This window comes from Drosophila sulfurigaster, chromosome X (genome assembly GCF_023558435.1).
Source record: "Drosophila sulfurigaster albostrigata strain 15112-1811.04 chromosome X, ASM2355843v2, whole genome shotgun sequence".
Classification (NCBI taxonomy): Eukaryota; Metazoa; Arthropoda; class Insecta; order Diptera; family Drosophilidae; genus Drosophila; species Drosophila sulfurigaster.
Window position 1 is genome coordinate 7,162,064 of NC_084885.1, and position 22,440 is coordinate 7,184,503.

The 22,440-nt window shown below is 37.3% G+C and overlaps 1 protein-coding gene across 1 annotated transcript in view; it reads left to right on the forward strand.

Annotated features, from left to right (window-relative positions):
* Nucleotides 1–5,122: 5,122 nt before the first annotated feature.
* Nucleotides 5,123–22,440, forward strand: part of LOC133849143 (uncharacterized) — a 71,564-nt gene continuing 54,246 nt past the window's right edge. The window contains exons 1-2 of the mRNA XM_062285041.1: nucleotides 5,123–6,048; nucleotides 10,283–10,525. Coding sequence (XP_062141025.1) covers nucleotides 10,347–10,525 — 179 coding nt within the window. The 5' untranslated portion in view covers nucleotides 5,123–6,048; nucleotides 10,283–10,346. The remainder of the gene's footprint in view (nucleotides 6,049–10,282; nucleotides 10,526–22,440) is intronic.

Consider the following 22,440-nt stretch of genomic DNA (forward strand, 5'->3'; position numbering starts at 1 on the left):
CTGTTGCTGTGGAATTTAGAATGCAGAGTGCAGAGCTCAGGGTGCAACATTGTAAGTGCTGAAGAGGCAGATTGCAAGAGATTTTTCCAGCTACAAATATACAGAAAAAAATCACGAAGGTAGCTAAATTTCATAGCAGCAACCACAGCAATCCAACGCCACGTGAATTCATGTTTTAATATTCCAATGGTAGTTGGCGATTTTCACTCTCCACACTCCGTTCTTATACCCGGCAGAAAATGTATGTAACAGGCAGTAGGAGGCATATCTGATCCGATATATCTGAGACGATATACCCATGTCCGTCCGTCTGTCTGTCTGTCCATCTGAGCACCTAGATCTCAGAGACTATAAGCCCTTACATGAAGTTTAATTTAAATTTTTGCCACGCCCACTTCCGCCACCGTAAATTGACAAAAATGGAATAACAAGCGTTTTGGTAAAAATGATTAAAGAAATACTTTTGTAAGTTCAAAAATGCCTACTTACTACGTGTTTTAGTTGCTTTAGCTGACAATCTGGTATATTTTATTACTTTATGGTATATTTTGAATGTATTGCTATATCAATATATCAAATATAGTATTTGGTATTTTTCAGTATTTGTGCTATATATTTTATGAATAATACCGCACTGCTTTACTTTAGTTCAAGATGGGTGGCGGGTATCTCACAGTTGAGCACACTCGACTGTAGCTTTCTTACTTGTTTATTTTTACTTTCTATTTAACATTGCTGGCTATCGCGTTGCCATTTTTACTGCCTTGGTTCAAAGCAACTATTCAAACGATGTGCATGGCTCGAACCCTGATTGATGATGAGTACAAAAGTGCAATATGTAAAGTATACGCAACGTGGTACTGTGAACAAATGAGCGTCAAAATGCCGAATAATAATTGTATCTAGGGTGTTGTGTATGAGCAAATATTTTTGAATTTAGATTTCGCAAGAATATCAATCATTCATTTGTACACATTCTGTGTTATTTTTGTGGTACTTGTTTAGCCAGTGTTTCAATGTCGAGCACGCTCTCTTGCATGCAGATTAATAATGAAATAACACAGAAGAACCGTTGGCATTTTGCCTTAAGTTTCTGTAGTACTTGTTGCTTTTATTCTTTGCATATTTCTTATTGATTTGCTATTTATGTGGGGTCTATGCAGCACTTTGATTGCGCATTTTTTACCTTGTTTACCTGTTCATAATGTGAATGTTGTGGCTGCTTTTTTGCTGCATAATAGGATTCAAAAATATTTGAGTTGCTGTCAATAAAAATTGGCTTCAATACGACTTTTATTTTATTGTGTAATTTTCTGTTGACAAATGTTTCGCATTGCAATTCAATTTGTTGATTCGTTGAGCGGCTTTAAGTATTCGGTTACCCTATTGAATGGCAACGAGCTGTCTAAGCAGTAACCACCAGAATATTAAACAAACATTTTTGTTTATAAAGAATCAATTAGAAATGTTTATTCTATATAATTAGTATTTTTTCGTATTTTTTTTTTGTATTTTTAAAACACTTTACAGGGTAGAGAGCAGCTGCAACAGTTTGGCAGCATAACTGCATGATTTCTTGTAGGTGAAACGCACACGCGCAACTTCTTGATACTTAAAAGAAATACAATTTCCGGTAGATGTCTCCTCCACTTGCCTCGCTCCGACCTTTGTCCTTAACTCTATGCTCTGTGTGTTTTGTAGCTTCCCTGCTGTCCCTATTTTGTCTGTCCATCACCATTAGAAATGTCATCAAATACTAAATACAAAAGCTGGGCTACAAATTGAGCACAAACTGCAAGAAAAATCATTTATTTATGTGTTGTGCTGCGCTAAAGTTTGCAACGAACAGCGTGCGGCAGCCATGGGCATTCTAAGAGCTGTGTGAGTGTGTGTGTGTGTGTGTGGCATGCAACGTGCTTTTGCCTTCTTGCCTGGCTGCCAACTACTGGTGAATCAATTAGGACGCCATAAATAAACCAAAAATTTTCCCAAAGGCATCAGCGCAAAGCTTCATCGAAGACTAAATGCACTCAGAAATCAATCTATGTGTATTTCCAAACATATTTAACTGTGTAATTCAATCGGGCCAAGAAAAATATGGAAAATAATGTGGAAAATGTGATGGAGTTTTCGCTTCAAATAATTGCGATTAAATCAGAGGCATTAAAGTAAATTTAGGTTAACAAGTCGAAATGCATAGCTGGTAAACAACATCTAAATGAATAACCTATACTAACTATGTAACTGCAGCTCACGATGACGTTTTGTGTATGTAATAGCATGTAACATAAGTGACTCGAGTACTATGGAGCAACATAACGTATTTGCTTACGTTACGTGATTGGCACACGTAATGCTGACTGACATTGACACCTTGGCTTTGCTTCATTTCAATTACAAGCGAACATCAAGTCTGACATTTGATACGAAACGTAATTGAAGCATATGTGACGTACATATCTAGAACTCTGAGTAATGTTACAACTGCAAAATTATAAATAAGTTACCTGGAAAATATATTAATCTTATAATTTTGGAAGGTAACTTTAGTTTCCTGTTACGTAGAATCCACTAACAGCATTGTTGCCTACATTAATTTGCGTTATGACAGTTTGCGAGAATTCGATTTATCTTTTAACTATTTCTTTTGTTTGTTTGTTTATTCGCACATCAATTTTGAGGCCATCAATATAGCAGCGTTTTGTTATGCATAATGTTACTTATGACGTAATTGCTGCTTGAGCTTGCTTTACATTAACGTTTGATTTGTATTTAATATTTCGATTGACGAATTTTTAACGTTATCTTTGCTGTTTCTATTGTAATCAATTTTTGAGGTATAGTTGTTATGTTTAGAGTTACGTATAACGTAAATGTTGTTGAGGGGCTTACATTAACGAAAGATTTATATTTATTTATATTATATTTAATGTTGGCTATACATTTTAATGGTAAATAGTCACAAAATGTTTAAATGATTTCACATTCACTATATTAAGAGAATGCTTCTATGACGTATGAATTAATTTATCTATGATATAACATTAGTTTTATATATTCTATATATGAATTAAATAAAATTTGAGCTTATGAATTGTGAAATTGAATTGTGAATTATCGCAATGAATATACAAATTTGTGTGGTAATTCAAATCTATTCGAATGCTGTTAAACTACTTAAATTACAATGGCAAATGTGAAATAGTTTTGCCGATGGACTGCAGAGTTAAAGGCGAAGGCAATTTGCAAAAGCCAAGCCAATTAGAAAATCAAGTACCACAATAGTGGTCAACTGCAGACAATGTGAGCATTAGAAACGTTTGTCTAAGGGCATCAGATAATTAATATAAATACCAACCTAATTAATTGAGGATTAGAAGGCATTTTTGTGCATTGAAAGGTAAATTATGCAAGTGCATTGCACAGTTTTGAATGGAATTACCATACGTCAACAGTGCAAGAGCTTAACAATGGCAAAGAAGCTAGAGATGATAGCGCAAATTGTTGTGGCAATAGAGGGTATCTGATAGTCGAGAATGAAATGAATTCTTTTTAGTTGACATTAGAAAGTGAGAGTAAAATAATGTGCATTTGGGTGCAAGTTGAGCATCAAACTAACCTGAAAGTTTGTGTTACTCTGGCTAAATAAAGAAAAACATTATGGTAGCTCATCGAGCTGTTAATTATTCTCTCGTTGTAGACATAAAATCAGTTTCGATTGTAACTTCAAAACGCTTTTGACGCATCTCTAGCGCTGCAATTTGGAAAGGGTTTGGGTGCGAACATTTTGATCAGATTGCAATTCGAATGCAATAAGCCAAGGACAATGCAATGGCAACTTAGCAGCAGAAGCAGCTGCAGCATCAGCAGCAGCAGGTAGCCAGGATATGCAGCTAATAAATATAGTATTTTGCAGAGGTGGGGATTGTATTTGAAAAGCCATGATGATTATTTGACAGCAAGTAGACAACCTGAAGGAGCAACAGGAATTGGCTGCTTACAGCATTTCTATTGTCTTGCTGTCTGGTTTCTGTTGCTATTGTTTTAGTATTGGCATTCCAGATTTACAGTCCTTGCAGTGCTTAGCTGGTCGCTTGGCAATATTACGCATACGACGCATACGCATTTGGATTTCGTTTTTTGTTGTATTTTTGGTGGTCTCTCTCTTTCTCTCACTTTCTCCCTCTCGTTTGTATTGTGTCGAAAATCTGTCCATGTTGTCCATCTTCTAATTAAAGTGAGCTGCAAAATCACTGTCACCGTGCGTGTTCGACACATAATTGAAGTGAAACCTCTGCGGATTTTGTTGCATCAGATATATGATGAAGTTTCGTCAACATTATTAAGAGTTTGAAATTTACCTGATAGAGCAGCAGTTGAAGTTTTTAATTAAACTCGAACTCCAGTTGGCAGCTAACTAGCATTATGTCATCTCGGCAATTATGCAATGCATTTCTTTTTGTTGCCTTTGAATTATTAGAAGAGTTTCTAGAGCGATTGCTGCAGCAAAATTGAAACTACGGAACTGCAATGAATGGGGATTAGTTTAAAGCGTTGCTTAGGAGTAACTTGTTTTGCTTTCAACTTGATGACGAACGCGAAAGAGCGAAGCAATTAGCGTAATAAACAGCAAATTTTCATTCGTATGTCGAGTTTGTTGCAAAAGACACAAATTAAAAATACTTTTACATGTTTGCAACAGATTTTGTATTTTACTTTTGTAAAATCCAATTAATTAGAGCTTCTATATTCTTTCTCTCTGAGCTTTACTTCCAATCATTGAAGAAAATGTGGCATTAATTGAATAAATGTGGCATTTTTTTTGTGCTAAAAGAAATGTTTATTTCAGAAATAACATCATTTAATAATTATTTCTGGAACCTCTAGTGCAGTCATAAATTAAATACTTTCCTTAATAATTATTTCGTAAACAGAAATTTCAGGTTAAAATACAAAATGTGCTAATGCAAATTCAAGTTAACTTTGAGCACAATCAATTTTTTAATTATTAATAAATTATTTTGTAAATTTAAAGTGTAGGCTAGCAATTATTATTAAAATAACAAGTTTTTCCTAAATTAAAAGTTAGTATGCCAAGTTTACTTATGAAAAACAAAGTTCGTTTTGTTCGCAATGTGTTACTGTTAAATAAAATAATTCTACATATGCTTTCAAGTACAGGGTAACTTTGAATCGAGCACACTCCATTTGACTGGTGCTTAGCGTTAATGATAGTTGAATTAGTGCTATTTACATTTTGATGTTAGTGGATAAAGGGTAACAAAAGCTCAAGCTTAGTCCAAAACGAAAAAGCACAGCGTATCCAAGATAAGAAAGAGCTTTTTTCGGAGTCATTAACAGACTGCTGTTAAGGGTTAGCAGTGGCAAAGAAGGCAAATCAACAGGAAAGGAAGAAGCAACAGTCGAGTTGCTGTTTCGGCTGCTGTTGCCGTTGCCGTTGCCAACGTCGTCGTCGTCGTCGTCTTTGTCGTGTCGGTGACTAGTCGATGGTGTTGTTGCCGTCGTCGTTGTCGTTATTCCTGTGCTGTGCTCGAGACCTTATAAATAGCGTGTCCTGTTGCCCAAAGACTTCAGTTCCTGTCAAGCCTTTGTCGGTTACGTTTGCCAAGCCGAAGCCACCTGAGAAGCTAAGACAAAGCCAATAACAACAGACCGCCAAAAAAAAAAGAAATTTTTGTCAAAAGTCCAAAACCAAAAAAAGAAATATTACAAAAAAAAAAAAACACAAACAACAACAAAAAAACGGAACACAAAATTCCACATCAAAATTATCGAGTCACAGAACAATTTGTGAATTAATTGAAAAATTGAATATCGAAAAACATCGAACAACCAAAAAACCAAATATAATACAGTATTGAGAACTTGAGTCAAGCTAGCTGATAAAGCGAACGACAACTTTTGCTCTCACTGTCTGTTATCAGATTATAAATTCGAACTCAACTCACAACAAACAAAACACACACATCTAATCAACAAATAACAACAATAGTGAAAGTCAATTCGAAAAAAACGAAAAAAAAAAAGGTTTGGTACTCAATTTTTTTTTTATCGTGTTGCAAATCTTGAGCTTCACAATTTTTTTTCAAGTGTTTTCAGTGTTATTGAAATCAAATAAAAAAAAACCTTCTAAATATACATACTATATACATGCATATATAGGAGCAGCAGAAGAAGGAGCGCGATAAGAGTTTAACGAGTGTACTTTCTCTTGGCCAACTGGCGAACGATAACAAACAGCGAAAGCGAAAGCAACGGCAACAGCAATAACAGCAACAGCAACAATAATAATAAGTAATAACAACAATCACAGAGAGCTGACTGACTGACTGATTGACTGACAGAGCGTATCAAGTGAGCTGAGCTGAGCTGCATGCGTATGTGTGTCGACCTACCTCTGTCTATGTGTGTGTGAGTACAGGTGTGCGTGTGTGTGTGTGTCAGTGTGTAAAGAGGTTTTCTGCCGAGATGGGGCGGGTCAGGTATCGAAGAAGCGGCTATTATAAATCCATTTCAATACCCTGTCACATATGCGAGAAAGCGTTGATCCATTCGATATAAGAATTACCCTAAACCTGCATTGCAAAAAAAGAGATACTTTTGGTATGATCTATACCTATAGTCGATATGGTATTGTTCGCTATCATCAAAATTTTGTTGTTTTGCATATTTTTTTCTAGGCTTGTCCACTGTTTTGTGGTCTGACTTTGAACATAATATATCATCAGTATTTTTTGGTATTATTTCTTTCTACTGTCTCGTTTAGTATTTAGTATTTGTAGTCGTATCCTATCTAGTAGTTTGCTTAGCATTCAGTATTAAGTTGTTAGCATATATTATGAGCTTACTTTTGTTAGTTTCCTTTATTTAGTATTCAGAATTATGTTTTCGTCATATATTACTACTTTCAGTATTCAGTATTATTTGTTTACCATATATTGTTAGTTTCAGAATTTTTTGCTCATCTTAATTCGCTTTTGAAATCTTCACTGCAGTATCAGCTTAATCGTTAGCTCGTTATTAAAGAGTTCTTATTTATTGTGCTGTCATTTCATCTAAAGTTGAAATCCATTTACCACATTATCATTTCATTGAACAACGACAAATTTGGATTATCGTGACTTGCTGGCATATAAAGAGTAACCAATCATATGAACATTATAGCAAGTGTAACCAAATTTGCCTCATTCATGCTTCGCTCCACATTTTGCTTGTAGGGTATGTGGCAAGTCGAGCATTTGGTGCTGTTTCATTATTGCTTGCCTTTGAGATTTTGGTTTTTATGCAAACGTTTGTAGATTTTGGGCAAAAATGCTTTGCCACTCTTCGTGCATCTTTATCGACGGTTTTCATAAAAAGATATACGCTTTGCTCCTCGTTCGCCTGCTGCTTTCTTAATTTTCGTGCCTTTTCATATTTGATGAGTATGTGAGAGTGTGTGTGTGTGTGTGTGTGTGTGCAACCTGTGTGAATCTCTCGCGTGGGTGCTTCTCTCTATGTATGTTTGTGTGTGTGAAGGACAATCAAGGTTTATGTCGCGCTGGCAAAACAGGGACACATTGCCCAGTCGTCTGGCCACGCGCCAGCAGCTTCTCGACTCTGACTCGACTCGCTAGTCAGCACTTTGTCTCCCTCTCTCTCGCTCTCTCTCTTACACTAGCTATCTCGCTCTGTTGCAAGCTGCGTCTCAGCTGCCAGTTTGTTGCCATTGCGTTGCCGTTGTTGTTGCTTTATTTATGCTCACAATTGCGCGACTTGTGTGCGCGCCTTTTGTTATGCATGACCGTGTGAATCATTCATATGCAAATGCTGTGAAACATTTCTCGTTTATGATATGCTAAAGCTAAACCGCAATCCACCAACAATGACAGCGCCAACTAACCATTCACAGCACCAAACAATCTCATTCAAACTTGAGCTGCAGCCAAGTGAAAGTCACCTGCAGTCGAAAGTCCCAAAAAGTAGTGTGTGTTTTGGTCATTCGCGCATTACTATTTTCGTTCTACACTCATTGCTTTTGTATACCATATACATATACATATATTTGTTTTTATTTATTTTTTTTTGGTTATTTTGTCATTTTTTTATCGCTGTGAGCTGTCATTGGCTGACTTTTGGCAGTCACTGTTACTTGAGCGATTGTTCTCCCCAAAAAATCCCAAAACAAAAAAAAATGTTGCCTACTTATCAGCGCTCCGCTACTCTCGTTCTGTTTGTGGTCGTTGTGCTTTGCGTACGCGCTTAATTTATGAGAGCGCAAAAAAGTTATAATCTAATCGCGCTGTCTGCAGTTGTCACACTTATTCATTCATTAGGCATTCACGCTTTATTCACGCTGCTGCCATTGACATTATTTTGCGCGTGGAGTGCGATTAGTCAGCTTAATGCTACTAATGGGCTACTGCCATTTATTCACTCACTTTCATTTGTCAATTTTGTTGTGGAGTGCAGCTGCTTGTTCTGAGTTATTCATTTCGCTGGCCGCAACTCATTAAATTTGTATTATTTTTTAATTACTTTGCCGTTTTCGCTGGACGCAGAGGCAAATATACATAACATACGTATACAAACATACATATATTCGATACGCAGTCAGTTCTTTTCAACGACCACTTGTTGGCCACCTGCAATAACGTGTACGTATTTTCAACTCGCTTGACTTGCAGTTGCTCTGCAATCAGAATGTATTCTTAATCTTATATAACAAGCTTTGTCTTGGTGTCACTTGGGCCACTTGAATATGCAGTCTTTTGCTCTGCCTGTCAACGTCCAAGCTGCATTATTTGCATACTTAATGTATATCACAGATTTATTTAACAATCATAAAATACAGTCATCAAATACTTAGTTCAACATTTGTGTGTCTCAATTCATTTATGATTTATAAAATTGGCGGTGTTTTTTGTCTTTATTTGTTGCTACTTCTGCAGCACGAAAAGTTTATTATGCGCTTTGCATTCAATTTTATGTCTGTACAGGGTATAAAAGCGACGCCGTTGCCTTTACCGTTACCGTTACCGTTGCTGCGTTGATGGGGCGCAGTTAAGTGCATGTTTAATTTGCTGTCATTTGTTGTTTCATCTCCCACTTAAATTCCACATTCATTGGCATACACACACACGCACACGCACACTTTGGCATCTGGGTGCCGTTTGTAGCCATGTTTGAGAGTCTGGAATTTTGTGGGTAGACCACAACTTTTTGGTTTCTTTGGTCTCAGTTGCGTGTTGTGTGCTTGCCTGGGCTTGCCTGCTTACTTTAATCAGCTTTAAATTTTACACTCTCTCGTTTCCATCTCAACTCAGTTGCAATTTGCGTACTTTTATTTTTGTACTTTTTACAACCGCTGACTATAATTGTCAGGTATTATGTCAGGGTGGAGCTGTAATAAAAATCTGTAGTAGTCAGTAGTCAGCTCTATAAGCGCATTAAAAGCACATTAAAGCTTGCAGCACGCGTTGAAAGCTTTGTAGTTGGTTTTTGTGGTTAGCTAAGGTCAACAAAAGCAGTTTGTTGTTGTAAATGCAGTTCACTAAGCTCAAGATTATTGTTGTTTGCTTAGCTATAATCAATTGGCATTTAAGATTGGATTAATTGTGGATTACAGCTTATGTCATTAGCAAGCGAATTGCGAAGGAATTTCAACTAAAATTAAAATGCCGCTCAGCGTAGTTTATCATTTTTTGGGGGACAAGCTTATTAAGCTCCACCACCACATTGGCGGGTTAACAAGGCAGAGAAGGAAGAGGAGGAGGAGAAAGACAGAGAACAACAACAACGGGGCACAATATTAAGTAGATTGCTAAGGTCTGGCCAATTAGTTTCCATTATGTTTTGTTTTTATTCTTCGCAACTTTGTGTTTTTTATTTTTGTTGTATATCAGTATATTTATTTCTGGGTGGTATTTTTGTATCGTTGTATTTGTAATATTGGGAATAGCAGCGAGGGGGAGGTGAGGCACTGCAAAAAAGGGGGTGAAGGGTGGCATTAAAAAGGCTTCATTAAATAGCAATTACAACACTTTGTCCACTTGCCCCCACGCACATCCACTAAACAAACACCAACGCACACGCATACAAACAATCTGTTATACACCAACGCTCATTTACTTTTATAGCTCACACACGCACACACATACACACAGAGAGATACAACTACTTACACACACAAAGTTTTGGTTGAAGCAGCAAAAGAACTCGACGATTATTGAAAAATCTTAACCCAAACATAACAAAAATATATACTATATAATACTTAAAGAAAAGCGACAGCAAAAAAAAATCAAGCAGCAACCGAAGCGGAATCAGAGCCAGAGATAGAAGAAATGTCGGAGCACCAGGATATTACGCCGCCGGTCACCGAGGAGCAGGAGGGGCCAAGCAGCAGCAATAGCAGCAGCAGCGCTCCAATTGCCAACGCTGCCACTGCGGCGGCTTCTCGTCAAGGCTCCGATGCGGCCAACGATCAGGAGCGCGACAGGGATAGAGAGTCGCATGCCGACAGGTGAGTCGCACAATCAGTTCTTTTCTTTTCCCATTCACACACATACCGTATACGGTATACGGTATATAGTATATACATACATATGCTTGGTCCTTCCACAGTATGTGTGTACATATTATTTTGCCTGCGTGTCCTGTTGCCCCTGTTAATATCCATTAGCTAATTGGGCCATCTGCACAGCAAAGCCCACAAATAAGCGACTCTTGCTGACAATGTACATACTACATATATATACCATATATATGTATATATACTGTACAATCTTACGTGTTCGTATATGCATAAGCATTATAATATCATACTGTACCCGAAAAGCGCAACCCCCCTCTATTAAGGCGAGACTTTTGATGTCATATATGTAGGTTTTTTTTGTCTGTCCCCCAAATTAATTACAATCAATTCGTATGGAATGCAAAAGCAAACATGCTTATACATAGACTGTATTTCTGAAAATAGACCCCAACCCTAACTAACATCTGAAACTTAAGCAACACTTTTGTAAATTTACAAATAAATAAGTTCAACTCATATAGAATTATAACAGTTATAACAGTCTTTAACAGACATTTATGATTCAATAATATAACAGTTATAAAGCATCTCAAAATTTGATCCTATACCCATTTTAGCATATGAAGCTTACAACACTTTTGTAAATTTACATTTATGTGTGCATCTCCAAAATAAAATGAAATAGGCGCATATTAATAATATTTGTATAACAGTTATGCTGTATAACAGCTGCAATAACTATAACAATTTAAGAGAGTTCTCCCGTATGAAATTTATGACTCTCAAAATATAACAATCACCCCTTGTAAAATGCGTTCTTAGCATGTTATGAATAGAGTACTACGATTCCCATGAAATAAACTGCATGAAAACGAAATCTTATACTCACATACGAAGTGAGAAACGTGCTAATTAAAATATTCTTGGAATGTAATGTACATAAACTTTTCTAACCTAGTACGATTTGTACATTTGAACAATTCCCCAGAACTGATGTTAATAAATGGTCTTAAGAAACTGCGGCTGAAAAATGCTAGTAGTAAATGCCTGAGAATTCAACAGTTGTCCGCTGTGCGCGAATTGTCACAGTGCTCAACTGCGTGACATAGTGGAAGATAAGCCAAACAAAGTACACTAACTGTTATACACACTAAAAATACATACATATACGTATTAAAGTATGTGTGTGAGTGCGGGTGCGTGTAAATGTAAAGAGGATTTGTGGGGTGGCTGTTCGAGTGCTTGATAAAGCGCGTAAATAAATACGAGCTATCCTGACTGAGGCAACAATTTGTAGCATAGACAACGCATAGAAAAACCCACATACAAACACCTACACACACACACACTAGATGATAGCGTTTAACAATTTGGAAAGCGACGACGTTTTTCACTTTGTAGTTAATTATGTGCCAATTAGTTGACACACACACGCTTCGTCTTGAAGGCCACTTAATCATCTCACTTGCCTTTTGGCTTCAGAACAACACTGTTGCCCCTTTTACCGTGTGTGTGTGTGTGTGTGTGTGTGCGGTGTGTCGCTATGGGCAACATGTTTGTATCACTTTGATTTCACTTTCACCTTGAACGGTCGAAACTCGTTAAATGCATCAGATTTTCATTTGCAACATTTCAAGCACAATGTGGCAAGTGCCAGGCAAAAGGAACATTGTGCGTACAGTTGTGTCAAATTGAACATTGTTTTTGCCTCCTTGATTTCTTAATCGATAGATATCGAGCTGCTAGAGATGCGCTGTGGAAGCAATGAATAATTAGATATGTTTATAAAGTTATTATGCAGTGTTTAGTATTTCTCACACTGCTTCCTTTCTATTTCTTTATCATTTCTTCTTTGTTCTATATTTTGTAATCAATAGTTGCTAAAGATGTGCATTTGAATCGATTAATGCTGCAATTAATTAGTTTTATACTGATTAAACGTTGTTTAAGTTATTATGAAGTTTATTAATTGGAATTGAATTCCTCACGCTCGCTCCTCAATTCAATTCTCCTCGCATATCTCCTATTCTGGTGGATGATGCTAATGCATTTTTGTATTACAATGCACTATGAATAACTCCTTATTTCGTCGTCAGATTACATTCATTATTTATAAGCACTTGCAGCTAAAGCAAACTCCAACTAACCAAGATTGAGGGCAAGATAAAAATGTTGCCCCACCTTGTTGTAACTGAAATTTAAAATATTAAATGCCCGTATTTGTTTGTTTTTTTTCGTTGAAAATAATTGTAATACTTGAGAAAAATATTATTTTTATTTCAATTAGCAAAAAGTTGCAAAGCATTTATATTCATAATTTGAGCTTTTGAAAATTGTTTGCTTCTCATATCTTTCGTTTTTTTTTGTGTGGTGCCTTCAAAGCAAAGAAACTCGCTGGCAAATTGTGTATTGAAAAACTGGGAAATGTAGAGTAAGCATGCATTAATTAAAAATTGTTATGCTGCATATTTTTGGCATTTCTGATTTCGTTTTCATTTCCATTTCTTTCTTCACCACGGCAGAGGCAAAGAGATAACGAAATCATCTCAACCGAAATTCTTTTACAATTTTAAGTGCTCTACTGGGCGCTGTGATTTTAAATCTGAATATGAATGTACTACATCTGTGTATACTTTAGAGTCTTGGATTATTGAATTTGCACACGCTACGTCGAGTATTATATGCAAAATATCTAATAACTAATAATTTCTAATAACAATTTGGCAAACGAGAAAGAAGGGCGAGAAGGCGGCGAGTCTGGGATATTGTTAGTCGACTCACGTGCTTCGTTCGGTCTTTTGTGTAGCTCATTGGGTATGCCAAAGGCATTTGATGGCTGCCTGTTGGGAAGATGGGGCTATGGACGGCTGTAGGCCACGCCCAGTTAATGATGTTGTTAATGCCAGGGCGGCAATAAATCTTTGGATTTTGTCAAATATACATATCCTTTTGAGCGAAAGTGCAGACGCACGCACACGGAAGCCCGTAAGACATTCAGATGAGCAACAGTCGGACCGGGAGACAATGAATAAGATTATGGCTCAAGGAATGAAGTACATCAACATAAAAAAAAAAACAGAATGAAAAAGGGAATGAGTTTTGGGGTTGGGGGTCTGTTGCTACATGTTAATTACGCTGTCAAAATCTGAGTCAAAAGGCAAGACAGGATGTGCTTGAATATGCTGATGCTGTTTGAACTTCCGTTGCGAGCTTCGTTCAAGCTTTGTTTGTTTTCGCCTTTCGCCTGTGAGAAATTGATGTGCCAAAAGTCAACACTCAGCTAACACACGACCGAACCGAACCGAACCGAACCAAAACCAAAACCAAAACCGCAACCAACAGCAGTCGCTTCCAACTTGTCATTGTTAAGCCATTTGTTAGCTGAAGCCAACGAGGCGTTGCACAGAAAAGTGCAGAAGGCAAAGTGCAGCGACAGTTTCCACATGCATCCATCACACGCTCAGCTGATGCGATTGGCTTCGACGTTCAGCTTGAGGTTGATGTTGAGGTTGCAAAATTTTCCAGCTAGCTATGCACCATTTAATCGGTCAACGTGACGTATGCGCAATATACGATGACTTGTAGAGGTGCCACAGCTTATTGAGTTTGCCAATTGACTAACTAACACACAACTTGACCGCCAACTGCAATAATATATAATGACAATTGGTCAATTCTCTCCGATTGCAATGTTGACATTTGGGCATTCCATATTTACATATTGCTCAATTGAAACACTTGTCAAATAAACCGTAATTAGTGGAATGTTAATTGATATACCAGTTGGTCTCAGACATTCTCGCCTTCTCTTGTCAGTGCTCATTTTGCTCTGTGGCCAGCATTTAATTGAGTTGCCAGCTCTCAATTTTGGAATGTCATTTGCCCTTATACTGCTGCTTAATGAGCGCTGGAATGCCAAAGAAAGTTATGTTAATTTGTAGTCAGGTATCGAAAGGTTAATTTTGTGAGTTCGTCGAATGTCGATCATACCCAAATCTGCAAATTAACATTAGCAGCGACTGCTGAGTTAAGCTTCTGCTCACTAACATTGCACTGTTATGTGCCCGCCTCTTTTGAGCATCGCTGTAAACTTACATTTGATCTACATATGTTCCTTAACTAACAGAATACTGTTAAGTTATCGTGTCTGTTTTTGGAAACTGTTAAAGCCTCTTTAGAGTATTCTTGCTATCTGACTCATGGATCCTTCCTTAATAGCATTCTATTTGACTAACAGCACACTGTTAAGTCTTCCTGCTAACTGTTAAGTTACTTATCTTCGTAACAGCTGTAAAGCTAATGCTGTAATGCGCTATTGATTGATATGTTCTGTTCTTCTTTAATAAGCATTAGCTTAACGGCACTTCAATGTAGATTTTTTTTTTAAAGCAAGTTGGCAGCACGCGCTCAGCGGCAAATGGAAAATCTCAGTTGGCCTTCAGCAATGTGTTGGCGGTTTGGGGCAGAGAATATTTTAAACAGCTTTTTTTCGCCGTCATCTTTGGATTGGCCATAATGTTGACTCATTCATTTTGTGTGTGGCATACACACACACACGCACACACACACACTGTCACATACGCCCACATGCCTTGGCATTTTTCTTATATATATATTTTTTTTTAGACAGCTATTTACTTATGCAAATCTCATGTTTTCTTAAAGTTTGCCTCATCTTTTCGACTGCAACTCGAAGTAAAAGTGCGAGTGCCGCTCAAAGCGTGTGTGTGTGTGTGTGTGTTTGTGTGTGTGTGTTTGTGTGTTTGCGATGAAAATTATAAAGTTGTTGCCAAGAACTTTTTGCCAGCAGATGAAGGGGACAGCCAACAGAGAGAACGCCAGTACCCATTAATTTAATTCATAAGTATTCCTGATGCTCATCAAAAACAGTCACGAGTGAGAAAATGTCTTTGCTGTCCGTTTTGTTAGACTTTTATGTGCTTCTATCAGAATGCGACGATCTCGATGCCTATAAAAACTAGGCCCATTAAAATGGGCTGACATGTAGTTTGCTTCCATTTCAAATTATATATCAAAACAGAGAGGAGAGAGAGGCGAATTACACGTAGCATAAAAACGCATGCTTTGGCATTTCAGCAAATGCTGGATTGCGAGTTCAAAGTTCAATGCATACCCTGTAAACAGAATTTGATTTGTAGCAAAAGATTAACTGCATTGTTTTTATATTGATTAGACTATGTGTTCTTCTTATCTGATTTGCACTTTTTATCTGATAGTTGAGAGTTATATCTATGATAGTTAACTGACAGTTATTCATATACGTACATATTATATATGGAATAGTTGCTAGATATTTGCTTAATATATTTCTTAAACATAAAGTTGGTAACTTCTAAATAACACCATTATTCTGTTTCATTTTTGCTTTTATTTGATCCTTACAACTGTAACTATTATTTGATAACCATTTGTTCTTGTAATAAATATTGCAAAAACTATTTTCATATGTAATTTTAAAATCGATCAATGTAATTGAGATATAACATCTCTATTATTAGCCGTTAGGTTTGAAACTGTTGTAATTTCAATTTTCAATTTATAGTTAGGGAAAATAATATTTATTGTCATATCTATAAGAATTAATGATACTTATTTATATGTTGTGTCCCTCATTTGTGTATTAGATAATCGTTAAGTATACTGCAGAGTATCTGCAAGTCGCATTAACTCCCATTTGGCTCACGGATTTATTTGCTTTTCACTTTGTGCTGAATGTTCGTTCATTCGCGTGCTTGTCAGTGTCGCAATGAGTGTGTGTGTGTGGGGTGTTTAGGGTGCCAATGTGTGAGTGTGTGTGTAAGTGTAGGTGAGTAGGTGAGTAGGTGTGTAGGCTAAGTCTGGGCTTGACATGGCGGTTGTAAGCCATGTGTGTTTGAATTGCGCCCAATGCACGGCCAACATCGAACATCTGTGTTGTCACATGAAGTTTTTGGGTTGCGCGACATTCATACATAGTTGCCTCTTTCTCGCTGTGGCACAAAGTTATCGAGTCGCAAACTGTGAGTTGTGAGAGTTGAGTTGTCGTGAGTCGCGTGAATTGCTGCAATGCCAATGCAAATTGCCAAAAGCGAGAAGGCGAATGTGCAGCGTTTAGTTTCCCAGTTGCCAGTTGACACATGTCACAGGCAGCAGCTACTGATTGTCTCTGTACGTGTGTGTGTATGTGTCTCGTCTCGTCCTTGCATCATTTTCGGTCAGTTGAATGCAGAGTTAGCTCTCAGGTCTCAGTCAAGGTAACAAGCTCGTAATCAATTGCCAGGGAAAGTGCGCTTGTTTGCTGAGTCTGGGAATGCACTTGGTAATTCTGGCTAAAGCAGCGCATATATGCAAGAGAGATACATCGATAGAGTGACAAAGACAGAGACAGAGACAGAAAGAGATAGAGAGTGATGGAGAGAGCGAGAGGCATACACACATAGATGTTTAGACGTATAGGCGCAAAAAGCAATTGGCCAAATGGCATTTGAAGTAAAACCCAGAAACGTGACATGATTTGAAAACCGAAAACGAGAACGCAAAACGAACCAGCGACCAACTCACTGACTGACTGACTGACTCACTGGCACGCATGGACTCGCACCAGTGTCAAGGCTTACAGAGCACACACACACACATACATTATCTTTATGTATGTGTGTGTACGCCACAGTTATTTGTTCATTCGTCCATTGGGCAAAGCGACCAAAAACCGTGCTGCGCAAATTAAATCAACTTAAATCAAAAAAATAAAGGAATTTTCCCTTGTTAGGTATTTTTCTCCTTGTTCTCCTTTTTTTTATTAGTATACTTTTTTATGAATTACAAGCGTACAGTAGTACTTGGCCAGAAGGAACGAAAGTTGGACAAAGACAATATTTGCAACTTCTTTTGAGTTGAACAATAAAAAGCTGGCGCGCTGTAATTAACGTAAGCATTTGGAAGGCAATTGAAAGTGTGAGCAAATCAATAAAATACATATTTATTATTAATTCTATAGTATTTATTGTATTCTCAGCAGTTGTTTTTGAAATAGCTCAGTTTATTACAGCTGTATTATTATTATTATTTTGTTTAAACTAGTTTCGGTATGTCATCTTTATACATCTTTATAGTTGGTCAAAATTACATAACAGATTTACTAATAAATATAATATTAAGCTATATACATTTGGAAAGGCTTCGTAGATGGCAACTTTTAGGTCATCTTTTATAGTTAATTGCAAGTATAATATGTATTACATATTGAATTGAAATACAAATTGTCTTTATTTTCCGAACGATTATCTGCTGCTTGGAATGTTTACAAAAAGAGTTATGAGTTATCCAGCTCAAGGAACGTGATATTTAGGAAAAGTTGTTCATGTTTAGATTGTTTCAAATTAAAGTTGTTGTTGTTATCATGTTATATTTGAAATTTCGTCAGTTTATAAGGCAGAGTATTTTCAAGTCGATCACTTTCGGTGTAGTCGTTATTACCGCCGCTTTTGTGTTAGGGAAATTGCACTGTGTTTTCTCTCTTTGCGTTTTGCAGCCACAATAAAGCCGAGCACGCTGCCCCTCTCTCTCTCTTTCTCTCCCTCTCTGTCGCATTTGGTGCTTGTTGCTGCCGTTGTTCAGGCGCATTCTTAAGCTGGCACTTTTGTTGTTTTGCTTGTTGCTGTTGCTGTTGTTGTTGTTGTTGCTGTAGTTGTTGGCATTCTAAAATGGCAGCATGCGCGCGAGCAAAAAAAGCATTGCATACTTTTGTGCGATTTGAGCAAATAATTATACGAGTTGCGGATGGCGGGGTCAGGCAGTGTATGACTGAGTGGTACGACTGTGTGTGTGTGTCTGTGTGTAAATGTGCGTGTGTAATGCCAGTCAAAACATACAGCAAGCAAGCAGCTGGCAGCTAGCAGCTAGCAGCTGCCTGCCCGCCTGCCTGCCTGCCTGCCACGCCCATTGCCCTTCAGCTTGGGGGCAACTTTGACGTTCAACTGGCAGCTTTGGGGCACAGTTGCTGTTGCTGTTGCTGTTGCTGCTACGTCCTTTTGTGGGGCACGTGGCACAGGCAGCCCAATGACGTCATCAAGTTCAATTGATTCTTGTTTGTTCTTTTGTTGTTGTTTTAAAGGGTCTGTTGCTTCGTTTTTGTTTGGCTCTTGCTTAATTGCCAGTTGAAGAAGCGAAATACACACACACACACGCAGACACAGTGAGAACTTCAAAGGGAATCTTTGTCTCAGCGTCCAGTCACATGCGACACAGGTGAACACAAGAGCGAGCGAGACAGCAACAGCAACAAATGTATCTATCACATTGAGTTGCTGTCGTTGTTGCTGTCGTTGTTGCTGTTGTTGTTGTTGTTGTGGGTGCTGTTGGCTTTTATTTTGGTCGTCGCATCATCGATTTTTGCGTGTCGCTACAAAAAAATAAAGGCAACCAGCAGCAGCAGCAGCAGCAGCACAGATACATAAATCTATATACTCCAACGCACACACACACACACACACGTACAACTCACATACACACTTGTGTGACACGTTGGCAATAAATCGCCATTGAAATTTCAACGCTCAATACCAGAAACGTTGAAATTTTTGTAATGCTTTTCACTTTTCGAATATGTTGCTGGACATCAGCTGACACACACACACACACACACACCGACACACATACAGACGCACATACGCACACTCATGAACATAGGTAAGCGGTTGAGTGGATTGCCGCATGACATAATTGATACCGAGTATCGGACTAACAAGCCAACCAAAGCCAAAGCCAAAGGCGTGACCCCAAAACAGCAGCAGCAAAAAATACAAAAAAAAAAAATATACACACACACACTTTTTTTGTGGGCAATCAATTTAGTTTAGTTTAGCATTCATAACATACACACACACACACACACACATATACACATGCAGTGCTCATCTATGCTTGTTTATCTAGATGAAGCAATGGAAAGGAGAAGGAGTGGGGGGGAAGGGTCGTGTTATTGTAGTGTTAATACGCTTAACAGCTTACAAATTGTTTACAATTGCTGCAGAGCACGCTTCACTTGGATTGTTTTTAGCTTCACAGCTGCAATTGCTGCAGCTTACTTGCGGATAAATGTTAGTTTATTGCGATTCAATTAGTTAACAAATTAACAACTGCTTTAGCTCGATTTTGTTTATGTGTTGACACATGCAGAGATTATATGTATATATTTAAAAATTAGAGTAATTCAAATGACAGTTTAATAGCATCTCGAAACAATCAACAATTCATTGGGGTAACCTAACTTTACAATTAATTCATAAATTCAAATTTATTTCATATAATTTTTTTTTGATGTTTTTCTTTTTGCATGTTTTGAATTATTTGCATTTATATATTGCAAAAAAAAACAGCTACAGCCGCGTTTTAGTTTCTTTGGTTTACAATATTTCATGCAGTACGATATCGTTATATTTTCGGTATAATTTTAGTATTTTTGTTGCATTCATTTAGTATATTTTAGTAAGAATACAGCTTGGTTTTGCTTTTATTGTTCTAACGCACTCGAGTGTAGCTTTCCTAGAAGTATTCTCTTAATTTAATTTATTTAAATAATTATATTTTTACTCAACTTTTTGTTTATTTTTAGTTTGTCTGTTTTTCTAAACTTTCTGTTATGCTTCGTATCTTAATTTTGTATTTCGCCTTGTTGCCACTGCTAAATGAGTAGCTGCATTAAATGCAGTCGCTGCTTTATTATGTTGATTGCCGCATATTCAGAGCATTACGAGATGTTTAATTAAATGCGTTTTCTGCAGGGCATTGCAATTAAATGGCAAAGGAGAAATATATGATTTATATCAGCTAATTGAGTGCAGAAGCCAAAGACAAAAGAAGAAATAGACAGCAAGAGAGAATGAAAGAGAGAGAACGAGGGAGGAAGAAAGTGGGAGAGAGAGATTCAAGTGCTGTGACAGTTTGTTTGCTTGTTAAATTAACAATTTGGCAAGTTAAGAGCTTAACGGCTTAACAGCTTTAGTTTCAGTTTTAGTTTCAGTTTTTGACTGCGCTCATTCAAATAAATCGCTTCAGTGCTTCAACAGTTTGTCAGGCGTTGAAAAGGAAGAAAAACACTTGAATACTTTTGACTGTTTAACAGCGTCATTAATTTTCATGGTGAATGGAACATTTGTGCGCTGCATTTTCGCACATTGTGTGTGCAACAGTTTACTTACATCGCGCTTTAAGCGTGCACACAAATTCAAAGGACACGCACATAGAGGACACACAGGAAAAAAATGAAACAACAACAACAGCACAATTGCCAGGTGTGGAAAGGAGAGGGAGGGGAGCAAGGAAGGTGTATTGATTGATATCGATTCGGTAAAGCCAACTGCGTGCTGCGTGTCGCCAGCTGCGTAAAAAGCAATAGCAACACCAACAGCAGCAGCTATTGCAGCCACTGCCCACACACATACAAAGTGTAACACATACTGTAACACACACACACACACACACACACACTAGTCTGATGCCTGACGATTGACATTTAACAAAAGACAGGCGCCAAAGTCGAGCAGCAAGAGAGCAAAGCGCAACAAATGCGACTTTTTTTTCCTTTCCCTTCTTTTTTTATTCCCCTCTTTTCTTATTTCCTCTCAACTTTGTGCTCTCTTTTTCTCTCTCTCTATCTCGATCTCACTCGCTCTGCTTGGCGTTTGTGTTGTCTCAATGTCAGCGACAGCTGTTGCCTCATCCGTCGGGCAAGCGATTTCCGTTTCCGGCTCTTGCTATTGCGTTTCTTTTTTATTCCTTTTTTTTTTGCCTTGTTCGCCCAGCGGGCTGCTGAAATGCAGCAACATTTTGTGAATAGTACACTCCTGCTTCTTCTTCTTCGTCTTCTGCGTCTTCTTCTGTGTCTTCTTCTTTGCTGTATATTATTGCTTGACTACCTTTGAGGCCAGCAGCAGGTGGCCTTAGCTCAACTGTTGTTCCAAGCAAATCCCTCATCTCGCTTTCAGCGAATTCAATTTTCATGCGTTTCTATAAATGTTGTTCAGTTGTTGTTCATTTCGCTTATTTCGCTTTCTTGTTCCTTGTCTGGCTATCTCGATGCCATGGAAAATACCCGAACACTGACCCGCTGAACTTTTGACTCTCAACTCAAGTGACATTAATAATATGCCTAGCAAATAGGCGCGAACTTTTCTCAATAAACACATACATATCGCATTTCAATTGCAATATACAATAAAATCAATCATAATTTCGAAATAATATATAAGTAAATAAGGCCTCGAAGCAATTGTCCGTCAAAAGATTGAACGAGGCAAATTTTAGTTCTGTGATTACAATTTCCACATATGAATAGTTAATTAATATATGCAGTAATCAGAACTTATTGATTAGTTATTATACATAGATTTAACAGAGTATGTATTAAACTCTTGTTTTTATAAGCAGAAATCTTAATACTTAAATATGCACCTAAATTATTCAAAGTATTAAGTCATTGCTTAGTAGAAGTGGAAGTAAATGAATAAAACTTTGACACATCAATTGGCTTGCAAGAATGATGAAGAAGAGTAATTAATTAGAAGAGTAATTAGTTACTTTGGCTGACAATTTGGTATATTTTGTACTCTACGGTATATCATGAATGTAGTACTATATGAATGTATCAAAAATATAGCTTTCGATATATTTTAGTATTTTTGGTTGTGTTAATTTGGTATATTTTAGGAATAATACCGAGCGGCTTTTTTCCCAATGGGTATCGGGTATCTCACAATCGAGCACACTCGACTGTATATTTATAACTTGGTTTTTTTTTTTTACTTATATGCTATTAAAACAATGTAACACTTAAACATCTAAATTTTATTGGGTACATTTTTGTAGCTAAAACAACAATTTATTTTTATTAAACCTCTTAAATA